Here is a 24,279-nt window from a genome sequence, read left to right as displayed (position 1 = left end):
GACCACCAATGTCTGTTTGTCCATCCTTGACATGTCACTCTAGTGGACCAAGATGTGCACGAAGTTTGACCAAGGTGTGACCAGGTCTGGACCAAAGTGTAACCAAGGTCTGTCCATCCTTGATATGTTGCTCTAGTGACCAAGTTGTGCACAAAGTGTGACCAAGGATTGGCCAAGGTCTTACCATTGATCAAGGTCTGACCAAAGTGTGACTAAAGTCTACCCATCCTTGTCATGTTGCTCCAGGGACCAAGATGTGCACTAAGTGTAACCAATGCGTGACCAAGGTCAGATGAGGGTCTAATGTGACCAAGGTCTATCCAATGTGGGTACAACACCCATCTTGTTCACATTCAAGGAAGACAATCCCACATCTGCATTGGACTTGCCCAATTGCTCGTGATTTTCTTCCCAGATTGGGGACTTATCTTCGTGCTTGATTTCCTAGCATCTCTTTTGGCAGGTAGTTTTGGTTATTTGGGAGATATATCCATCCTTAGGTAAAATAGATTAACCCAACCTCAACGTAGATTAACGCAACCTCATAGTAGGAGCAAGGGTGACAGTGGCGAGAGGCAAAAACATTGATAAGGGAGAAAGTGATGATGCCAACAGGAGCTAGGGGTTAGGGGCAAATGCATTGGCGAGGGAGGAAGAGGAGCCACAGAGAGAGAGAGAGAGAGAGAGAACAAACCAAAAAACTTGCAAGACAAAAGCACAATAAAAGAAATCCCATCTATAACTTGCCAGTCTCTCTTAGATGGGAGAGATCACAGGAAGACTAATAACACAAGCAGGATATGGGAGAGCGTTCAAACAAAGGCAAGAGGGCTAGAAGCAAGCAGACACCTAGAAGGCATTTATAAGAGTTTAGGGTATAAGGGCCCCATCTTTTTACATATACATCACTTTATTTATACAAATAAACTTTTACTTGTGTGAATAGGGGTTTATTCGTACGAATACATACGTCACTTTTTAATTCGTACAAATAACTTATCCTAACAAATAACAAATAAAATAGGGTAAATTTTGTTTTAAATCATTATAATCACATTTACTTTTATTTATTTATTTACTTTTTTTAAATTCGTCCCAATAAATGCAACAAGGACCCATGCACGCATGTGTGGATGAACACAAGCTTGAGTATGGACACATGTATGTGCACATGCAAGCATATGTACATGTACACGTGCAGCCGAACACAAGATCGCATGTGTGTGTGTATGCGCCCGTACATGTAAGAGAGAGAGAGAGAGAGAGAGAAAGAGAGAGAGAGAGATTTGGCACAGAACTACTAGTCCACACATAATATGGAAGCCCAAAGGAGGTCTACTGGTGTAGGGAGTCCCTCCCAAATTATGTGTAATTAACCCTCTAACAGGTGCAAGTAGGCACAGGTTTGGGCCCCATAGTGAGCCTGCTTGCATTTAGAGCGCAATGTCCACGTCTTTCAGAGTAAGGGTGATTATTCCTTTACATGGTAAAAATCAACAAATTGTGGGCCCACAAGCCAGACTTCAGAGAGTATCAGTGGGCTGGCCTGTCTGGCTTGCCAATGCAGCATGAAGTACGGCCTGCAGTCTATAACAAGCCCATACGAGTGAGAGGCAGACACATATCTCAGCAGCAGTGCAATCAAGTCAACTCCCACTGCATGCTGTAAGGGAGGCTCGCCCCACATGGCCAAATGGAAGGCAGTTATTTAAACTGCTTTAGTAGCACGAATTTGGGATTTGATTGAAACCTCTCACATCCTGAGTCTTGCAAATGTGACAAAAAAAAACAAATGCATTAGTAATAAGAATTTGGCATTTGATTGAGAACTCTTTAACATCCGGAGTCTTACCAAATGCATCCAGAAAAAAAACAGGAACAGTTGTTCCAAGATATTTTCCTTCATAAGGATGATATTACAAGAGATATGCCTTGTGGAATTTATCGTTGCTGAAAGTTTGCATCAGGAGACTGCCATACATTGCCTATATTGTACATTCAGAAATTACATGCCCTTAAAAGGGTAAGCATGAACCATGTGGCACTTTAATTGGTGCCCTAATATGGACGGAGAAAATTTCACGACATTCTCTTGTCAAAGAAAGTGATCTTATACAAAGGAAAGATTGTCTGCTCCCTTTACGGCTTTTTCTTGCTCCAAGGTATTAACTACTTGCAACCTACTTCGTAGTGCAGCCAATGAATTGCCTGCCTGACAGATGTAAGCAGCTGCTTGCCTGCCAGAAAGAGTGGCACCTTCCATGCTGTCAATATAATCCTGCACACAAGAGGAACACTTCAGTTCAATCCTAGCACTCCACTCCATTTTGATGCAAGGCATCTCTATAAGGTAAATGAAATGCAAGGTTGATGTCACACACAAATGGAAAAAGATAAGGAAGTAGCAGTCCTGCTTGTTCTAGATCTATAATTTTTAAAGCTCAACTCACATTAAAAAAATCCAGCTATGACTTTCCACCTTGGACCATGAATGAGATTGAAGGTTGTCTTTTTATCTTTTTTTTACACAAGTAGGCTTCCTCACCGGAGCTAAGAGGCTTCTTCAGAAAAGGCGCCTTCTAAAACATGTGATCTTTAGTTGCGGATTATAAGCAGGAAAGAAAGGAAGCAGAGGCGGCAGGCAGGGGAAAAGGCGCTTTTGGGACTCCAGCCCCCCCACCCCAAAAAAAAAGAAAGAAAGAAAGAAAGAAAAAGGAGAAAGAAAGTTCAGTCAGCCATCCTCAAGATTACCTGTTTCGTGTAGGATCCTGCTAAAAAGAAGTTGGAGACTGGAGTCCTTTGATCTGGACGAAATGGATCCAACCCTGGAGCTTCACGATACAAAGACTGGCCTAGCTTTACCACCGAAGACCATGTGACCTCCAACCCTTCCGCAGATGGGAACAGAGACAACACCTGTTCATACCAAATGAGCTAACTTTTAAAACCTGTAGTGCGAAAGTCTTAAAAAAACCGATTGTAGGTTCTTTCTACTCACCTGCTTATGAACTTTGCTGACTATCTCCTCATTTGGAAGAGGCATATATGGATCACCAGGGGTCAACACAACCCTGCCATGGAATAACCAAAACCCTTTGGTTTTACTTTACAAAAAGGAAGTGAGGCTTCTCTTAATACTTTTGAGTATGTGCAAAGCACCAAATAAAATCAGTCTTCATATCAAACGTACTGCAGAAGTGACCCTTCCCCAGGTCTGAAGTAATCCTCAGGAGAAGTAAGCGCAAGGTCAGCAAAGCATGAGAAGTCAGCATCTGCTGTGTACAGTAAATTATCAAGCCCCATTGCCTGCTGTAGCTGCCTGGAAATATGTTCATTTGTCAGCAGATAAAAAATGAAACAACGTAAGGATGGCTCTGCTAGATAGTGCACAAGGAATCTGGGTTTGAAAGGCAAGCTATGCTTTCTTGACGAATCAGCCAATCGTCAAGGTGGAGATCTAAGAGAGCGTCAACCGTTAAAAAGGGAGAAGGTATGACAATAAATAGCTAGGGATGTTGTAAGGTGAATGCTTATGCACAAAAAGAAACAGACTACTAACACTAGAAATGGGCACAACCTGGATTTCTCAGTGTCTTGTAACTCTGTAACCCATCCATTGAACCTAAGCTGGACAGTAATGACTGGCACACCCACAAGTTTGTAGATTTTATCAAAAAGGTCCCACTGCCTCCATTGCTCTGGCAACAGTCTCTTAATTCCAGGAACATCACACGCTGTACAGAACCACAAAATCTTATCCTTGAGAAAAATGTCAATTCTACAAAAACTTAATCCTACAAAAGCACGAAATTCACGAAGGTCAGCAGCAGTATGATCATTAATGTTATACCTGCCACATATACATCAGCTTTAACCACTTCTCTCTGAGTTGCCTGCACAGTGAGTTCAAATGTAATATGAACAAACAAATGAAACACCATCCAATAACCATCGAACTGATAACCATTTACAATGTCTAAAGTGCAGATTTGAGATGCTTGGCTTCACAATCAAGAAAGTTTCCTCTATTGCTCTTGAGTCCATTAATACTAAGATAGTAAAACCCCAAATGGCCCCCAATACTTTCAAGGTACCCGTTCACAAACTAGGCCAATACTTTGAAAGTCATGACACCAATGTATTACTTCCCATCTCCTAACAAGGTCAGAGCATGACTGCAATCTTGGATGGTGGAGTTGGCATAAGCATAGTCACTAAGTAGTGCTAGGCCAAGTGGGGATGCCCTGAGATGCATAGCAGATATACCTTTGCAATCCTAATCAGCCCACGTAAAAACATCACATCATGAAAAGAAACCATTTGCAACAATTACATTCCTTCTCCCAGGAAATTCACCTTTGACATTGCTAGACCTGATACATATGGTTCGCCCTCTGGAGTATAGCTGTAAAGAATTTCTCTGCATCCCCATTTCAAATGAAACCTACAAAAATGCCAAAATAGGTGCTCTATTCTCAACATTCATTCCTTATAAGAGCATTTGAGAGTTCTCAGTAGAAATTTGATGCATACTTCCATATACCTGCCACCTCTATCTGTGATATACTTGCTAATGGGCCCACTCAAACGGACATCTGGAGAGCCATTTAGCATACGGAGCAGGGATGCATCTGTCTTAATAGCGAATAAAGCAAAGATAGTAAGCATGCAGCGTGCACTTATGTTGTCACAGTCAATGAATCCAAGGGCATAAGCGACAGGATCCCACATCCGCTTGATGCTCATGCGAGTTCCTCCATGGGACATGAACCATTTTGAGAAGCTCATCTGCAAACTGATAGACATATAAGAACAATTGCATTGTCTAGCTTTATCTAACACCAAACGTAAGATGGTGTAGAGAACTCAAATCTCTTATTCAATTGACACTTAAAAAAGATAAAACATTCATGTTTGAAGAAAAATTACTCATCGCAAAGCAGATAAGAGCTGCCTGCCTGATTTTTAAAATCCATTAGTATTGCCAGATTTTATTACCTTATCCAAGTTCCGAATGTCACGCATAGCACCATCAGGATCAATAATTGCACGGACAACAGGACTTGTGGCCAGTGCAATGGCATTAAACGCCTTGTCAATTGTCTGCGAGCAAAAGGCAAAGCGTGTGAGACACAATCCAAAAACTGGCCATAAAAATATGACCTTACCAGAAATTTGACATTTATTACTGAAAAAATGCGTCAGAAAAACCTCTCTCACCGAAATTTGATTTGTGGTAAGAAAAGCTTTGATCCCATGGAGAGGTGCACCAGTAAAAAAACGGAAGTCAAGCTCTGCCCAAAGCATACAGCAATTAATATATCTAACAGAAATATGTTCGGTTTTGGCCAAGTTTAATAAGACTATGTACAAACCTTTGAAGAGTTAGATGGATACCATTATTAGGAAGTAAAGCACTGCAGAGATTATGAAATCCAAAACAACTAATACCGTATCAATGTCACTAGCACGTTGAGAATGTGCTGTGTTGTAAAGGATTCAAGAGGTTTCTAAAAAGACATCATAGGATAGCATTGAGAGAAATAATACATAGAAATGCTAAAATCTCCCCTCAAATATGCATAGGAAGGGTCATGCCTATTATCACAGGTGTTTCAAAAATTATGTGGAAGAGCGATTTTGTGTACAGTTGTGAAAAAAGCAATGGTAGCCTAGACAGACAATGGGTTGGGGTGGAGAATCCAAGTACATAGAACCTAAGGAGGTAAGCCCACAAAACATGGTCACAACTTAACGAGGTTTTGCCAGTTTATAACAAAGTCGTCCTCTTACATTCAAAGTTTCGCATGGTATACGGATTTTCATATAACTTATCAATAAGGGGATACAAAATCTACCACATTTATCTCACCTTCTAAGGCCAAGATAGACAAATGGTACAACCTTCTTCACGTATGTCATTAGAATCAACGTCGTTATTTGCCAATGATATAAGGATCATAGGATAGGTAACATGGAAATAAATCGTGAACATAGTCACAATGAAACGTTTCACTGAAACAGTTTCAGAGTTTCAGAAACGTTTCAATGAGAAGTGTTCCAGGGAAACATTAACGTTTCACAATCAAATACCTGTTATGTAATCACACACACACACACACGCGCGCATAAATATTATATATGAAATATATAATATACGAAACGTCTGGAAAATACGTTAGGCGGATTTTCATACATTATGAGTGAAATGCGTTACATGTAAAATGCCTCCAATATATACACATACATATTATTTATGAAACGTCTGAAATACATACATGCGTATGTATGTGTGTGTGTGTGTATAAAATTTATTTATAACATACATGTTACATTGAAATGTCTGAAGAATCTCTCTCTCTCTCTCTCTCTCTCTCTCTCTACACAGACACATATAGTGTTTCAACATAATTCATTTAAAAGCCTACGTTTCAGACTTTTTGTTGAAAATATCTCATTACTTGTGGCCTTTCAAGATCGCAAATATGTTGACAAGTAAGCAGTTCTGGGATATTGTGTCCACGTGAGGAGAAAAGACCAACCAGACCATTACATATTCCTTGCAAGCAGCAATGTCTACCACAGCTTAAGAAGTTGCCGCCCCTCCAAAAAGTTAAAGTTTGGCGCTTTGTCCTTAGTTGCATTGTAAAAGAAGAGGCACATGATCCAAAATACAAAGAATTCCAAGACATCAAATGAGGTGTGGGACATCTTGTCACACATGTATGCATTTAAAAATGTAGTACGTGTACTTGCACTCAAGAATGATGGATCATTTGTCTAACAATGACAAGTCCATTAGAAACAAGCAATTTGTCTCCTTGATGTTAAATAGTCTTGCTCCCTCTTATTAAGTTTTTGTTATACTCCTCAATATCTCACTTAGAGGTGCTTCAACCTCATACAATGAGTTAGTAAGACTCTCGCTAGAAAAGAAGCTGTAACAATTCTCATGCCAAATGTGCGAGAAGCATTTGCAGCCAATGACAAGGGAAAATTTCAGTAGTTGAAGGGTTAAGTGTGAAAGAAACTATCGTTACCAATACAAGCACTTCATGGCAGAGTGTGGAGAGAGAATTTCAGCAAGAAGTAGCAAGATGAAGACTCTTCACACACAGCAGTAGTCATCTTGCTACAAAGAAATCAGATCAGTCCAAAATGTAGGTACATGGAAACCTAGTCAATGATGATGTCAACGGCTTCATATTTGCTGTCATAGAAGAGCTTTCTTCTTTATTTGGCTCATTGAGGAATAATCTTGCAGGATTTTTACTTCCAACCTACGCTCTTATTTTCCCAAAAACCTCCACTCATCGCATCCTTTGAGACAAAGGGAAGCTCAATTTATTTAAAGATGATAGGTGTAACATCATTGTGTAGGTAGCTTGAAGAAAGCACCTTGTTAAATGTCCATGCCTTTGATAGGTGTACGATCATTTTGTAGGTAGGTTGAAGGGAGCAGGGCTTATTTAAATATGATAGGTGTAAGCTCATTTTGTAGATAGCTTGAAGGTAGCACCTTGTTAAAAAGTCCATGCCTTGATTTTAAAAGTTTACTATGCCAGCTTCCCTCAAGTTTCTCCAGAAAAGGTTTTGTTATTGAGAAAAAGTTAATGTAGGGGTTTAAGCAATTACAAGGATACATTTTTTGCAATCCTTGCTTAACTTTGATACTTAACAAATGATTTTGAAGAATCAGCTAGCATCATAAGTGGTTACAAGGCTGCATTTCTTGAGAGTGTTGCTTAACTTTGATGCTTAATAAATGAGTGTTACAAATAAGCTAACACCATAAGCAGCTACAAGGATACATTTCTTGAAAGCCTTGCTTCATAAATGATTGCAAAGGATAGGCTAACATTACTAATGAAAGATAGATGAACTTCAAGAGTACTCACCCCCAATATCTCCACCTTTATTCACAAAAGTATGGACATGATCCTTCACCAACAAGTTATTATCAGCCCCAACCTACACAAAGTTTGAAGTGCGTTCAGAATCTTAACTAAAAAATATCAACCTTTTGAAAAGCATCTCAATAGAATGGAGACAAACTAGACTTTCACTAAACAAGCTCTAGAGAAATTGGAACTCTATGAAGAAAATAAATTGTAATCTGAGAAGTAAAGATCAACGTTTCTTCCAAAACACCAACTTGTGATGCACGTTCAAAAAATGTGCAAGAATCTTCTACTATTATTCAATGTTTATCAAATTGAATCCTTGTGTGGTATACATTCAACAAGTTGATGCTTTCCTTACCAGTCTGTTGAGTTTCATGCAAGTTGAGCTCTTGAAAGGCATCAAGTGTCATCAGTGTAAAAAAGAACAGACCTAGAGGGGAGGAAAGAGAGAGAATAGCGAAAGGAAAGGTGGGGAGATTGAGGGAAGGAGATAGAGTTGAGAGAGAGAGAGAGCGAGAGAGAGAGCAAGTGAGTAGATTAGGGAGGTAAGGGGTTAAATCAATAGCTGAAAACAAGAGAATGGAGCTGGGGCTTTTATAGTCCTCCAACCCAAACCTCCTCTCTTGCTGAATGTGACCTAGTGCTAGCCCCAACAAGCTTCACCTATTTTCCCCTTTCATTACGGCCAACCTTCCCCAAAATTTTGCCTCAAATCTGAGGCATCAATTGCTGCTCATCAATTTGAGTAAGCCTGTCAACCTCCACATAAATGCCGTCCCATCCCTTGCCTACAGAAGGCACACAATAATAACATCCATGTTCATTGAGATACCAAACATCTCTTGGTAGGGATATGGTAAGCCTGTCAACCACCACATAAATGCCGTCCCATCCCTTGCCTACAGAAGGCACACAATAATAAAATCCATGGCAAAATATGTATTTACTTGCATTCTGGAATAGGCAATGCCTGTGACAAACCAACCAGCAGCTTGTTACTATGTTCTACTGACAGGACACGCACTTCTGAGACATACTTCACCACATCTCTCCAAAGACCTTCCCAACAGAAACTCTGTTTAACTCACAAGTCTCAGTGATGCCCATATGTCTTGTCATAGGAGATGTATGCATCTATATATCTCAACACCAACGTTCTATTTGCAAGAACAAATTCTGTCCCAAAATCACTATAGGCCATCATGCACTTAAAATCTAGTAAAAATCTGAAAATATGGTTACTGCCCTCAAATTTTGCATTACACGTCCATTCCATATACCCAATCCTGGTAAGTAGTGGAGACAACAGACAACATGCATGCCAAGACAAAGCATCTGCAGCCTTGCTTCCTATATTCAACATCAAAGTTGTAGACTGCACTGAAGCCAACCACCTCTTTTGCTTGATGGACAAGTTTAGCTAGGTAAGAAAGTGTCTAGGAGTCTTGTGGCCTATCTCGGCTTTTTCCTTTCTCCCATACATGCAGAGATGCCAGTTTTGCAGGAATCCAAGTTTGCCAGCAACTCTTAGTTGCACATGAAAGGGAGCTCTTTGTCTTAATGTGCCCCTAACGAATGAAAATTCCTCTATTAATTAAGTTGGGACAGGTGAGAGACGATTAAGAAGGTTGAGAGGAAAAAATTAAAGTGCGATTAAGAAGGGCGGTGGCTTATTCGCGAAGCTACGATTCGAAGGTTCTTGGCTGCCCCGAGCAAGTATATAAAGGGGAGGAGGCTCAGCGAGAAGAGCCGTGAGGGGGAGAGTAGAGCTGGGTGGCAGAGTTGAGTGGGGAGGAGAGGGAGCGCTCAGGAGGCAGAGGTGGAGCTAGGGAAAAGGGGAGGGATAGCGGCAGCAATGGAGAAGAGAAAGAGAGATGGGGGACGGAGGGAGAGGATGAGAGGGAGAGGGAGGCAAAGGCTGGGCACTGCTTCAGAATCAGGTCCTTCTCCTCTAAATGATGTTCATGCAGCTACGAAGAGGTGTTGCCTGAGAAGCTACGAAGAGGTGTTGCCCTCTCATGCCGCATGATTTCTTCCACATACAAAACTCACTGAGACAACCGTAATGCAAAGCATCTCTGTAAATGTTGCAGCATCTTCTACTAAAAAATACCGAAACAATGCAAGTCTTTTGAGTCGAATCGGCAATGTTTACAAAGAGTTACTTTAAACTTTCAACTCTCGAAAGCTAGGACACCATGCTCCTGCCTTAAAATGGTCCTCAATTCTTTCCCACTAGTGCCTACCTCCACAAGGAATGATCAAGAAAGTCCAAACACAGCACCACTAGGGCATGAGTCAAAGCATGTTGCAGATCTTCGAAGCTGACTTGTCCTCCCTTGACCACAAGCAGAATGGCGTACAAATCATCTAGAAAACAAGGCAAGGCCCAAAAACACTCTCAGCTGAGGAGTGTTGTGTACGGATGAGAATCAAGCATGAGATCACGACCTTGAGCATGGAGAGGCTTTGTAGTATTGGACATACCATGGACAGAGAAGGTAAAGCTAGAGAGACTAAGGGCATAAGCATATCAATGTACGAGTAGAGTGCATGCTTACAAAAATTGGAAGTCTTGACTATGCAAGGTATGAAATGCTTTGACCTATCTTCTAATTGCTAGTAAATACAACTTATCATTATCAATATCCTATCTCCCCTTCAAATCCCACCGATCCAATCTGTTACCCTCACACCACAAAAAACTAAAACCCCGCCCCCAAATTTTTTTATTATTAAAAAAGCTTTCTGTTTGCATGCCTCTTATGCGTAAGAGGCGTACTAATGCCCCTTAGGTAAGGGGAGCGTTCTGGATCCTAATATCGAAAGGAAATTATTTCCTTAGAAAGATGGCAATCTAGTCTATTTGTTAGAGGGTTGGTGTGACCGGACCTCAACTTAGTGATTAATTCTCTTGGATAGCGGGATTGACGAGGACGAGTTGGGCTGCTTCGTGCATGTGTTAGGACAATGCCACTTGCCGTGGCCTACCTCCTGGCAATGGTAATACAGACGCTCCTTGTCATGCCTCATATTGCTCCTAGGTTGAGTAGGCCTCCAAAGCATCACTCACCTCATGATTCTTCTTGTCCTGTTGCTTAATGTTGCCATCTTATTGGGATCTTAGGAAATCTCCAAAACCTTGCAGCCTACCTTTGCTCCTTCATCCTTGTGCATACGCTCAAATTTTTGGGCAAGGGAAAATGCATGCTCATTGACATGCAACTATCATTCTTAAATCTTCTACAAACTGGTCAAGTTTTGACTCTTGCACTTGAATGGCTACTTGCTAAAGATCATCTTCTGTAAGAGAACGGCTACTTCTATGAAGCAATTTGTAGAAAGATTGATTGACTCAGTCTCACGTTGATGCTTTGATCAAAAAGGTAGAAGCTACTTCCTCAGGTTTGTGACAACTGGCCTATGAGGGTTGCTAAGATCCAACTTCCACTTGTGTCACTAAATTATTACTTCTCCTTCTGACCTCCAGGAAGTCAAAGGGAACTCCTCACACTTCTCAAAGAAATCCTAACAATGACCATCAAACATATGACGAATCCCTCCATGTAAAAAGGAAGTCTTCATAGTATATTGAATCCTCCTCTAACCACCCAAGAATCAGCATGTGACAAGCAATAATAAACATAAAAGCCATAAAAATGAAGAATGTGCAAAGCAATGAAGATATTATTTGTTCCTACAGCTCCCACGGCTGACCAAAATATTAAAAATCATAGAAAAATGCAATCTAACAAGAGAGTAACTTCAAAGAGAAAATTGCTATCCTTCACCCTCCAAAATTACTTGGCACATTTAAAAAGTGACCAAAACATATAAACATGATAATACCTTTGTCATAAGTCGAAACAAATTATTGTAGCAACCAAAAAAAACATGCAGCCCCATCTCAATGTGATTTCCATCTTTGTCCACAAACGATCCAACTTTACCACCAATAAATGATCGTGAATCATAAATATCAACCTGCATGGTACGAGATCAAATTTTACTTGCAATGCATAGCGGAAATAGACCCATCATTTCCTTATGCTCTTTTGAAATCATCGAGTATATCTTCAAAGCTCGTTGAATCCCAGATTTTAAAGCAACGATTGGCATTACTGCCAAAGATCTTGTACTACCCACTGATCACATAGATTGAATGAACATTGATCGGTCCCAAAAGGACAAATGAAATATTTCCTTGAAAACAATATATTTCCACATACAAAATTGAAATTTGTTCAAATGGCATTTGTTGTAGCACAGTCGAATCAAGAAGAAACATAATTTTTTAAGGCAAGAAGTTGCTGCCAAAATCCAAGCTTAAGAGCTAAGGAATATCAAGCATAGGCCACTACATATTTTTTACAGAAGATACAATTTGTTTTTGTTGGATGCTCTCACCAAAATGAAGAAGTCAACACAGCAATTTACCCATGTGCACACAAGAACCCACCCCCCCCCCCCCCAAAAAAAAAAAAAAACACGCACACACATAAAAATATATCATCTTGAGTATGTGATGTAGTTTTTAACATTTCCTAAGTACATTTTATTTTCTACATGTTGATGCTACTTTATTTTCCATACGCTTTACTAACAATATATTGGCCATGCGTTGAGAAATAGATCACAACTACAAAGACAAAGCTAAGGCTTTCAATCAGCACTTTCATATCACTTGCAACCACAATAAGATGTTTAAAGAGATCTTAACAACATAACTGGATTTTTGAGATTTTGAATGAAATCTAATAATAAGACAATCGTTTCGTAGAAGCATAATCTATAAGATTCCACAACCTAGCCCTCTTAAGCATGAGTATAGTTCTTGGTACTCCAATGCACTACTAAGGCATTTAAATTTGAAAGTAAAAAGCATGTTGTCCTTTTTCCTAGACTATTGAATTTTGATTCATTGTTGCAAGGGTAAGAGGTATATACTACATACTAGAACCTAAGCATGAGTATTGAATGCCAAATCTAGGCTGGAAAAGGACATAATCCACTTCTAGACTTTCTGAGAAGTTACCTTGCTGGTTAAACACACTAGAGACCACGCCCCCCGCCACAACAAGAGACAACTCAGTAGACACAGATATGAGATATCTTCGCATCCCACTGGAAAGCCACCATGGCACTTGGTTAAGTATTTTGAGTACTAGTACTAGTACTAGTTTTGAGTTGTGAGATTTTGAGTTTATTAGCATAGCACTCAGCAAGGGCCCTAATGAGCCCTTTGCCTAAGCCAACAGTGGCTTGTATGAGTAAGTCATTGATTGTACTTTGCCTCATAGGTCCGCAATGCCTCCCAAAGACTCTCTCTCTCTCTCTCTACACACACACACACACATATCCATAGAGTGAACCTAGGACTCACCCTCTAAAAGAAGAACAAATAAAATGATGTTACCCTTATATAATTGAAAACCACGAACTCAATCATATATAACATGGACTAGCTACTATGACATCCCACCGTTGTAGCCACTACTCAATGAAGGATATCCACACATCCACAATGCAAAACACACCAAAAAGGGAAAAGAACTCATACAAGCCACAAAGGGCTGGAGCAAAGGCCGCGCTAAGGCCCTTGCTGAGAGAGAGAGAGAATGAGTAGAAAGAAAGAAAGAAAGAAAGATTATTAAAGTCTTCGGAAGACCGATGGGTCTATGAGACTATGAAAAACCTGGTACAATGGAGCTACTAAACGAGCATCCACACCAATGCAGAAATGCAAAAAATGCAAAATAGTAGTACTAAGTACTAAGTACAACATAGTCATGTCAGTGGTCGACTACATATCAACCTCAGCAACGTCATCATCATCATCATCATCATCATCATCATCATCATAAGGACATCAAGGTGGGCGAGGCAGCATGAACGCGGTGATAGGGTGCTATCGGCCGCCCATAAGTGTGGCCCTGTGACGTCTCCTGGTCATAACTTTGCGTCTAACAAGGGCTACAGTAACACCTGTCGGCCGGGCTCCGCCGACTCTGAACAAAGAGGGGATATCCCCAAGTGTAATCTATGCGTCAACCCTCTGTCTGAGCTATCGAGTCGTTGGCTCTAGGTCACAATCATGTCGACGTCTCGCCCTATGGGGGTCCCTGTGGTCTGGCAGGAAGAACTCCATGATGGAGCTCTGTGAGGGGTCTGTCAAGGGAGAGGTCTGCTCCTGTCTCCATGATCGAAGTAGCCTCTCGCGGTGCCTGACTGCCTTATGAATGAAAGCTGCCAGGCATCTCTAGTCTAGATAGGAGAGAAAACAAGACAAAACCCCAGTGCTATCCCTGAAGAGATAGTAGAAGCGCCCTCTAACCTCATAGTAAACATGGCACCTGAAGATGAAATGCTCCTCCGTCTCAACCTCCTGTGTGTCACACAATGTGCATATGCGCCTCTCCCTGGGTAGGCCCTCTGCTCTGCCGCTCTCGATATGAAGTCTATGTGAAGAGACTCGAAACTGCCCAATAGAGATCCTCAGTGAGTGGGGTAAGTGGATCTGCATGTATCCTGGTGGGTCAATGTACCCCTCCTCTGTAATATGCAAGCAATGATCCCTATAGAAGCTGAGCTTCATTGGAAGCTCGCTCGGTCCCACCCAAGTCCGAAATGTGTGTAGCTGTAAGAGATACTCGCTAATGACTTGGTTGACCTCATGTGGCCGGAGGAGAGAAAACGGAGCGTCCATACTGTACTGGAAGGGAGGGAGTCTATCCATGTAGAGCCCTAGTCGCTCAAACCGTCTCTTTGTGCGTGCATACCAGCACCTCTGGTCCCCTCCTATTGAGAGTCATAGAAGAGGACAGTGCTAACCATGGCATCATGCTGCGTCCAGAAGTGTAATCCCCATACTCCCTGACTCGGTACAGATATGTGATGACCTGAAATGCAGCATCTAGCTGTAATGGGGATGACCCAAACTCTGCCTGAATGATATGGTGCGGAATGGATGGCTTACCGCGGATAATCCATGATAGCATGAGAACCTGTAGCTGCTTCACACGAGCCCACTCTATATCCGACAAGTATGGCCCCCAGCAAGGACTACTGTACATTCCCGCTGGGCGGACTAAGGAGTCAGAAAGCAACCCCTTGGTCCGTGGATCCTAGAAGTGTGAGCGGAAGCATTGCCTCTCTAGTCTGGCTAATGAAGCATACCCTCTACTCAATCGGGCATGCATCGCGGGTCTCATAGTGAAGATGGGTCCGAAGAAGACAACCCCAAGATACAAGTATGATGAAACTATCTCAACAGGTGACCCGTCAAACGTGAACTGCTCTGACTCATGACGGCTCGAGATGTGTTGAAGATCATAACCTTGGTTTTACCCAGGTTGACCTTCAAGTCATGGGACTCACAGAAGGACTATAGTGCATCAAGGTGTCTCTGGAGCCCCTCTATGGAGGAAGATAAAAGAGCCACATCATCTACGTACAACAAAATCCGAATCAATGTGCCAGCAAGAGAACATCCATCCCCCTCCCCCTGTGTCTGCATCACTGTCTCGAGCTCATCTATGTAGAGGCCAAACAGGGTAGGTGATAAAGGACACCCTTGTTTGATCCCAATAGTGCTCATGTCTCGTCTATCCACTCAGATCTTGAATGGACTCTGCCTGTGACTCTCTCGTAAAGCGCCATGAAAAGCCAAATGATCTCCTAGACATAACCCAAATCCTGTAGGCGTCGGATGAGGCGGGCTCTTGGAACCGTATAAAATGCCTTGCGGAAATCCACAAAGCAACAGTAAATCCTCTACTTCCGTGCCCTCATCTCCTCGATGATGCATCTGAGCATGAGAATGTGGTCCATGGTTCCATGATCACGCCTGAACCCAACCTGTCCCGTTGCTCCAAGTCCTCTGCACTCTGCAAATCAGCTGACCTCGGAATCAAGCACAGATGCATAAAATCTTGGACATGACATGTCCAATCATAACGGTCTTGTAATTCTCTGGGCTCATGGGATCCCCTGCCTTGTGTATGGGTGAAATAGTGTTAATGGTCCAGGTGCGTGGAAACCCCAAACAAACAGCCTCATTGAAAAGCTTTGCTAAGATCGAGGCTAGGAGGTTAATCCCATATGCAATGAACTCAGTCCCTCATGATCCTTCGCTCGGCTATTATGAAGTTTCATCACAGCATCCTTCACCTCCCCCTTAGTGAAGAGGGTACAGGAAGTGGGGCGTGGCAAATGTGAGAGGTCACGGACTGGCTGATCAAGGATGTCATATAGTGTGTGTGTGTAATTATACCAAACCTGAGTGTTGGTGAGTGGTGAGGGGGACCATCCCTCAAGATAGCAGGCCCCTGTCCTCACGTTGAAGTCCCCAACTGGAAGGACTTCTCCGCGGCTCGAGAAGTAAACAATGGACTAATAAAAGGCTGCAAATGGCAATGTCTTAGCCTCATCTCGAATATCTCTAGCAAAGTGGGATGTCTCGAGAGGGAAGTAGCATACTGCAACAAACAGATCCCGGCTGTTCCCGTGTCGGATCCGGATCCAAAGGAATCTGGAGTGTGTATCCCTCTGCTCTACTAAAATGGTCCCCAGAAGGGTGGATCTATAAAGAACTGCATCATCATCATCCTAGCAGATACAGCCTAACTCTGAACAAAAAACACACACGACATGAGACATCAAAGTAGACTCGATGGCGAGTGAGGCTATATAGGCATGAAGCCCGTGATAGATCGCTGTCTGCTATCTATGGATGTAGTCTGTCATGACCTCCAGGTAGCGGCTCTACATCGGACAAGTGCCATAGTGACCCCTGTCGATCGTATCCCCGGGTTTGAACATGGATGAGATGTCATCTAATGTGATCTATGTGTCCGTCCTCTGCCGAATGTGCCACATCTCGATCTCGAGATCTATCCATGGTTAGGGGTGCAGTATGCTCTGGCTGGAAGAACCCCGTGATCATACTCTGAGATGAGTCTGATAAAGCGCCACGTCCCTGTCTTTGCGATCTGATGAGACGCTCTCTATGTTGAACCGCCTCATGACTGAAAGTGGCGAGGCACCTCTGGTCTGGGTATAGTCTGGAAAGGGGCCCAAAGCGGTCTCTAAAAAGGCAGTGGTATCGTCCATGGATCTCTTGAGTGAGTGTGTCCCTCAGTTGTGTGGGTGTGAAGTGTCCCTTAGGAATGGGAATCTACTTAGTGCTACTTGTGTGGTAGGTGGCTACACCTAGATTTGATTACATTGTGTGTGACATCATCTATGGGCTAGCGTACTCGTTGAAATGTTCAGACAAAAAACCAGACTTCTTTTCATGTGACAAGGGATCTCGAACATTGTAAATTGCAAGGAAGAAAAGCCAGAAGGAAATGCCTAAAAGATAATGACTTGGAAAAATGAGAAAGACAAGGCTCTGGCTATCATAGGCCTTGGGCTAGCTGACAATCTAATCCACCACGTGGATTTTAATAAGACAGCTGATGAAATATGGGAAAAGCTTGAGAACCTGTTTGAAAATAAAATTAATAATTCCAAAGTTTTTCTCAAGCAGAAGCTTTTCAATTTTGAAATGAAAGAAGGATAAACGCTCAGTGAGCACCTAAACACACTAGGATCTCAACAGTTGGCTGCAGTCAAAACCAAGGTTGATGAAGGTGACCAAGTTGCATTCTTGTTCTCTAACATTGAGAGCATCTCAAAATACAATGAAGTACTTGCAGTGCTCAGGTTGGCCGAGAGATGGGCTATGATGATATGGTGGCAGTTCTCATTAATGATGACTGCCATATTACAGACCAAGTTATAAGTACCTGGAGATTAAGAAAGGCATTCTTCACAAAGAACAAATTAAAGAAACATGGGAAACCATTCAAGCGCACCTTCTCCCAGAAGCTCCAACACATGGAGGATAAGTGCTTCAAAAAGAAGGCAGAGGAACAATCAAAAGAGCATGCAAACTAGGTTGCAGAAGACCGCAATGATGAAGATGAAGATAAGGCTGGACCCTCCACTGTACCTGACGAGAAGGCTTTTACTGCAGTAGTCTCAGGTTTATCTCTTGCTGAAGAGATAGACACCAATTGGACTTTCTAGTATCATGTATGCTTGTATGTGTGTCACGTACTCTGCCTTGGGTCGTCCCCCAGAAATGACTGTAACATGTTGAGTGTGTTTGTATGCCTTGTTTCATAAAAGGCTCTATTATTTCTTGTACCTAGGTAGGATTATTATGGAGAATCCAGTTTTTACTATTGATGGTTCTCCCATATCAGGCCTTGCTGAGTTTCAGGATGTTGGTGCATTTGTTCCCTAGACCTATGAGTTGGTCATGCATCTATGCTTAGACTTGAACCTCTAGCCATGTTTGAACATAAAGCCATGAGAGTGCTTAGCTCCACCTCTGAACCATCCTCAGAGGAGATGCCATCATAGAACTTGTTATGGTTCTCTCTCAAAGTCACTCACCCTAGCTCCAACAAGGGGTGTTGGATATCGGAGTGTCAGTGTCAGTGTGAGAGTTCTAGAGAGTTCTAGAGTGAGAGTGTCCCTCACTTGTGTGTGTGTGTGTGTGTGTGTGAAGTGTCCCTAGAGAATCTACCTAGTGCCACTTGTGTGGTAGGTAGATACACCTAGATTTGATTCTATTGTGTGTGACATCATCTGTAAGGTCAGGAGAAGTTCTCCTCAACATCACATGTGATGCCAATTGTCCCTTGCCTACAAAAGGAGGCCATTGTCCTTACTCCAAATCGGATCAGTCACCTCAGCATTTGCCTCCACAATGTGCCTCCTGCCTCAATCACTGCATGCTTTCTCTCACCCTCTCCAACCACGCTTTATAACATTTATCACCCTAAGGACTAACAAAATGAAAAAAGGCACAATAATTGATTTGAATTTCGCTCAAAAGGCATTTTCTTGAAGATAGTCTGTGTAAAAATCCAGAGGATAGACAAGGAATATTGACTTCAGGCAAAATGTGCTCCAAACTTTAGGTGATATGAACATATACATGAAAAGACTTTGTGATTCTATATATCCATGGAAATCGTGGGCATGCCTGGAAAGTCCAATTGATATGCTACTTGCCAACCTTCTGAACAGTCATGTAGGGGCCATGGTCTGTTCAAGAAGGCATATTTGTGCTCGTGTAGCCATAAATACATAAAATGACTAATCCCCTTCATGAAATTCCAAACCTTTGCTGCTCATTGGCATACTTATTTTGCTTGTCTTGAGCATCCGCCAGGCGCCATGTTCTTCTTGCCACTTGACAAAAAGCCTCCATCTTCTCTAAGCCATCTCTTGCTCATTTATTTTCAACAACCATGTCTGCCATTGCGGAAGACAATGAGCTTTGTTCTATACACAGCGTCAAACAATTTCACATCAATAGACAAACGCTAGGTGCTATTACAACAAAATCTGTAGGTCTGAATCATTTATCCCAAAGCTTCACTCTTTCAAATTGTCGTCTTTCTGACAATGTTGAGCTATACTAGGACCAACTTTGGTGTCCAATGCTGTAAGCCACTCCTCCCAAAAGTGACCCTTTGCTATCATCGACAATTTCCCTTTTAAAGCCCATGACCCAATTGCACCCACACATTTGCAAACAAGTAACACGCATACATGGCACACTTATATTCAAAACACTGTGCATGTGTATGCATATACACACATGCCCACACACATGAAGAAGAGGGAGAACAATAGGAGAAAAAGAATATCAAGCGTTCAACCACAGTTATTTCTAACAGTCTAAAAAGACATGAACGTTAAAATTGTGATATAGATAAAACTTTGCCAAGGCAACAAACAAACAAAATCCATTACCATTTGCATAACAGAGAGGTACGACATTAGACCACTGCTAAATTTCCCTAAATAGAATCAGACTTGAAGGTGACTGTGAACAAACCTCATGCCCTTGATCCAAAAGCTCCACAGCTGTGGACATACCCGCAAGGCCAGCTCCAATGATTGCAACCTTTAACTTGGGTCCTGAGTATTTTTCAGGCTCTGGGGGAAAGAGACCTTTTGGTGCTGTCAAAGAAAAAGAATCATGTATGATAAGGTTACTACAGAAATTGTGAAATATAAAAGTACAATTGTAAATCCATTGGGTGCGAGAAGAAGTACAAACCAAACAACATGCACTATAAGAACAGCAGCAACATGAAAAAATGACTCGGCTAGCATGAACACCACACAAACAAAGGCCATGCAATGTGAATGAACCCTAGCACCAAGGCCACCGAATTCAGAAACGATGCCAAAACACTAGGCAAGCACCCAACAAACTTTCATAAGGGCAAAAACAGACCCAGGTTTCTTGAGCTCCTTAACACTTTACTTAAAAGGTATTCTAACTATATTCAATCCCTTGAATATATCCAGTCCTGCAAATTGAGAATTCTTAGAAAACCAAAGTTAAAGACTGGTGCACACTAAGGACAGGGAAAAAGGAGACAAGGCAGGGACAAAGAGGGGGGGGGAGAAGAGAGAGAGAAGAAGAAGAAGAAGAATGTATTACCGTCCTCTGGGGGCCGAAATACCGACCCATGGGACCCATAAAAGTCACGATACAAGTGTCTCCTTCCTTTTATGGAAGGGGGGGAGAACAATTATTTTGAAATACATTGAGTAATACAACATTCACGATATTTAAGAACCTTGGCAATATAGTTACCCAGAGTGGCTATATGGGTATGTGAGAGCAAGCTTGCTAGGGTGTCGTGTTCCTCTGTAATATTGTTAAAGTCCCTCCTTATGCAGGCATACCGTGTGCGTGTAAGGAGGACATGTGCTTCTGTCTCTACTTGTTCTTGGTCACACAGCTTGCAAGAGAGAGAGAGAGAGAGAGAGAGAGAGAAGCCACATTGCAAGCAGGGCAAACCTTATGATTTCCTTATCACCAAGCTGCTCTTCTAAACAAACTTTTCATGAAGCTAGACTACTTTGATCCTGATTAGAAGTTTGCTTCATTTCAGCTTTGCCTTCATTCTTGCAAGAACTAAAAAAACACTTTTAGTAGAATAGGCAAATCTTCTCTAATGAAAGTTAACAAGTGCAATATGGTAGCTACATTAGCCTCGGATTAATTGGCAAAGGCTTCTGAAAATAATGCGGGCATCGGGTGTCTCCTATCATGTGTATGCATCGACTTTGCATATGATCAGCCTTCCCTAAACGCAGTATAAAAGCTGCATGATGTGCACGAGGAGATGCTATTAATTGTTACGGAGAAGGCTGCCCCACAAGTACGAAATAAGTAGCCCTCTAATTATATGAAAAGTAAAATTTAATCACATATCCTAAAATATACCACTCAGCTTATAAAAAAGGTTGCAAACACATCATTCAACATATTTTTCCCAACCACCTGTCACCAAATTAAAAAACCCAGTTTTGACAAAATATTCAAGGCATCCAATTGCTCCTCAATGTGGGTCCCCTCTTTGGGCTTCCTATTAAGCATATAATTTTCATCATTGTGGATTTGTGCTAGCGCTTTACATTGTTCACAACTGCCTTATTGCTCCATCCAATTTTGGTCCTTTGCAAACGTTAATAACCTTTCTTTCTTTCTACCTCCCCAGAAGTGCATAGCTTTGAGCTCCTGTTTTCTCTCCGGGTTATATATCTGATTTTGCTCGAGCTATTGAGCTCTGTAGAGTTATCAGGTTATCAGCCTATCAGCTTATCAGTTTTTCAGTTTTTCAGTTTAGTAGTCTTAGTACCCAGAAAGGGCCTTAGTGCGCCCTTTGCTCCAGCTCACTGAGGCTTGTATCAAATCATCCTTTTGGTGTATTTTGTACCTTGTCCCATAGGCCCGTGAGGTCTTCCGCCAACGTTAATACATCTTTCTTTCTCTCTCCATCTACGAGCTTCTAGTTTAACCTGATGGGATCCAAACCTCGTTTTATGTACCTTTTGGCTTGCCCCAGGGGGGAAGGGTATAATGACCAGTGTGTGTTCAACGAAAGCCAAATTTCAATTTTTCCTTTTTTGAAAGTCCTAAATTTTGTGATTGGTCCAACTTCCCACTTTCTATTTCTTTCCCTTGAAATCCTCCACCTTTTTCTCTACTGTCTCTCTCCTCCCCCCCCCCCTCTCTCTCTCTCTCCTTCCGTTATCTCCTGCCTCTTCCTACACACACCATCTCTAGTGTATTCTTTTTTGCCTGCCCCTAGCTTGGCCTTATTGATGGTGTCTGGTCTAAGAAGCGAAATTCGAAGTGTCCGCGTGTCTTTTGTCGATTGCTTGTCACAAGCCCCAGCACTAATTTATGTGTTATTTTTGGCAACGCAGCATCCTCCCATCCACGTGTCCACTCCTTACCCGTCCGATTCATTGCCACATGCATGGCCCTGCATCCAAATGGCGCTTTGAATGTGCGTGCATAGTAGAGTCTTTTGTGGGTGCCTTGGATGCTTTGTTTGGGCAAGCATTCTGCATGTGTTCGTTTGTCCCACCCCCAATATTTGCACGCCACATGGTTCATCCTTATGCATGGTTGTCTGTCCGTGGAGGAGCTGCTCCTCATTCTGCATGGGCTCAGGCCTTATGAATGATTAGATATCATTCACCTTGTTTACTTTGAATTCTGCACAATCTTGCGCAAGTGGTGGTGGTTGGTGTGTGTGTGTGTCTGTGTGTGTGTGTGTGTGTTAGGGGGGGGGCAGGGAGGGGTTCTTAGCAAAGAAATGCATCTGTTCTCATCAGCACCAAGCACAAGTGTCCTCTGGTTAAATTCCATAGTTTTTGTAGTACTACAATTAAGGATAGATGTAAATAAGATGGGTGGTGAAGCAATCGATGCACGAAATCAGATTATGAAGTCCCAATAGACTTTGACCCAATGTCTTCAGCTAAGGGGACTTTACACTACTTCCAATTTTGAAGCAAAGGCTTGGCTGCTCTGGCTACCTTAAATTCTACCCCCCCCCCCAATTTCCTACATCCTCAATGATACAATTATCACGTTCTACTCAAACATGCGTAAACCATTTAGAACTCTCTTGCCTCACTACATCCGTCAGAAATAGCACAAAATAAAGAACAGATGTACTTGTGAAGGGCGTGATCTAGCTCAAGCTCTCCACCAATGAATTCGACGATCGATCCAAAGACAATATCTGAACAAGTTTGCACCGGCAAGAACAAACATTTGCACAAATCGCAGATCATGACATTCTCAAAAAAGCATAAATTGGCACTGAAATTGAAAGTGGCAATAATAGAGTTTATAACCTTAAAGCTTCCTGCCTAAAAGATGAAGCAGATCACCTCTTACGAGAAGCAGATCGCCGTAGCACATGTACTACCACACACACTCCCTACATCGCATCCGTAAACAGCAAAATAGCCACCTAGAAGCGGGATAATGGGGAAGTTACGGAGTCTGATGTTTTCGTCCACCCAATTAGTTAACCGGCTACCTTAAGTAATGAGGCCAGACAAGCATTACTGTTCACCCAAGAGCACCCAATGTGTGGCTCACCTACATTTGCCTATTGGGCTAATCAGTAAATTAAGACGGCAGGAGTTGAGAATGATTGAGCAAGCAGGACAAGTTGAGCATGTGGTGTGTTTTCCGCATTAGTGGATTTAAAGCGCAGAAAATGCTCGTATATTATGTCGGATAGTTTGAGCAACTACAATGCATGCTCACCTTTTGGCTGTTGCACAGCATTCCCTTTAATCGGCCTCTTGGGTAAGGCCGTCTATAATGCAGTTCTTAGATGCATGCTAGCTAAATTATATTATGTTGGAAAGGATGGGCAGTAACTTGCAAGCGCAATGCCTGCTTGGTTACAGCTGCAGCTGCTGGAGTCGAATTCCTTTGCCCTTATCGGATCCATCTCGCATGGATATCTATGACGCAATGACAACGACACTTCACGCAAAGCGTTACGACACGATACACACGAATTGGAGGGTGACTACCTTTCTTGCTCATGTCAGACACTCTCGATTGCAAGGAACTGCGCAACGGAGGCAATTGACTCTTGCGTCCGCCGTCAAGGCACGATCGGTGAGCTAAAGGTGGGTTGGAAGGCAAGCAATCGCCCCAAAAGGTGCTTGATGCGTGGTGGGAGGGAGAGAGCAAAGAAGGGGAAGAAGAGGCCATGGTGGGCGAAATCAAGCAAGAAAGGCCTCCCATACTGTGTGAAGCAAGCAAGGAAGGAATTGGGTTTGCTCGAATGCTCAAGGATAGCCAGTGGGAGAGAAGAAACACCCACAAACACTAAGAAAAGCCCAGTTAGAGGAGAAGACAGAGAATGAGTGGTTCCAAATTGGATCTTTTGAATTGATAATGTTTATGGTTTGGCATTTTGCTCACCCAAGATGCCCTCCCATTGGCTTCCTTTGCTTTGTCTCACTCCTC

The 24,279-nt window shown here is 42.3% G+C and overlaps 1 protein-coding gene across 1 annotated transcript; it reads right to left on the bottom strand.

Annotated features, from left to right (window-relative positions):
- Positions 1-1,873: 1,873 nt before the first annotated feature.
- ZDS (zeta-carotene desaturase) lies at positions 1,874-24,261 on the bottom strand. Its single transcript, XM_087391377.1, has 14 exons — positions 23,838-24,261; positions 19,807-19,931; positions 11,754-11,888; positions 7,899-7,971; positions 5,221-5,294; positions 4,999-5,103; positions 4,544-4,788; positions 4,357-4,444; positions 3,851-3,893; positions 3,578-3,734; positions 3,191-3,319; positions 2,999-3,071; positions 2,752-2,916; positions 1,874-2,278 (listed from the first exon to the last, which is right to left on the bottom strand). Exons 1-14 carry the CDS (start codon positions 24,052-24,054, stop codon positions 2,111-2,113), a joined length of 1,797 nt encoding a protein of 598 aa, XP_087247503.1. The 5' UTR covers positions 24,055-24,261; the 3' UTR covers positions 1,874-2,110.
- Positions 24,262-24,279: the final 18 nt, after the last annotated feature.

This window comes from Dipteris shenzhenensis, chromosome 20 (genome assembly GCF_047967505.1).
Source record: "Dipteris shenzhenensis isolate YYH24624 ecotype China chromosome 20, Dip_SZ_1.0, whole genome shotgun sequence".
Classification (NCBI taxonomy): domain Eukaryota; kingdom Viridiplantae; phylum Streptophyta; class Polypodiopsida; order Gleicheniales; family Dipteridaceae; genus Dipteris; species Dipteris shenzhenensis.
Note: the sequence above shows the minus strand (reverse complement) of the source record. Positions and strands in the feature narration are given on the sequence as shown.

Excerpts from the sequence above, each read along its gene's own strand:
- ZDS (XM_087391377.1), bottom strand. The coding sequence starts at position 24,054 with ATGGGAGGCCTTTCTTGCTTGATTTCGCCCACCATGGCCTCTTCTTCC. Across the intron at positions 7,972-11,753 it reads TGTTTCGACTTATGACAAAG|GTTGGGGCTGATAATAACTT; the intron begins GTATTATCATGT and ends AACTTTGTGTAG. Across the intron at positions 5,295-7,898 it reads TAAAGGTGGAGATATTGGGG|AGCTTGACTTCCGTTTTTTT; the intron begins GTGAGTACTCTT and ends TGCTTTGGGCAG.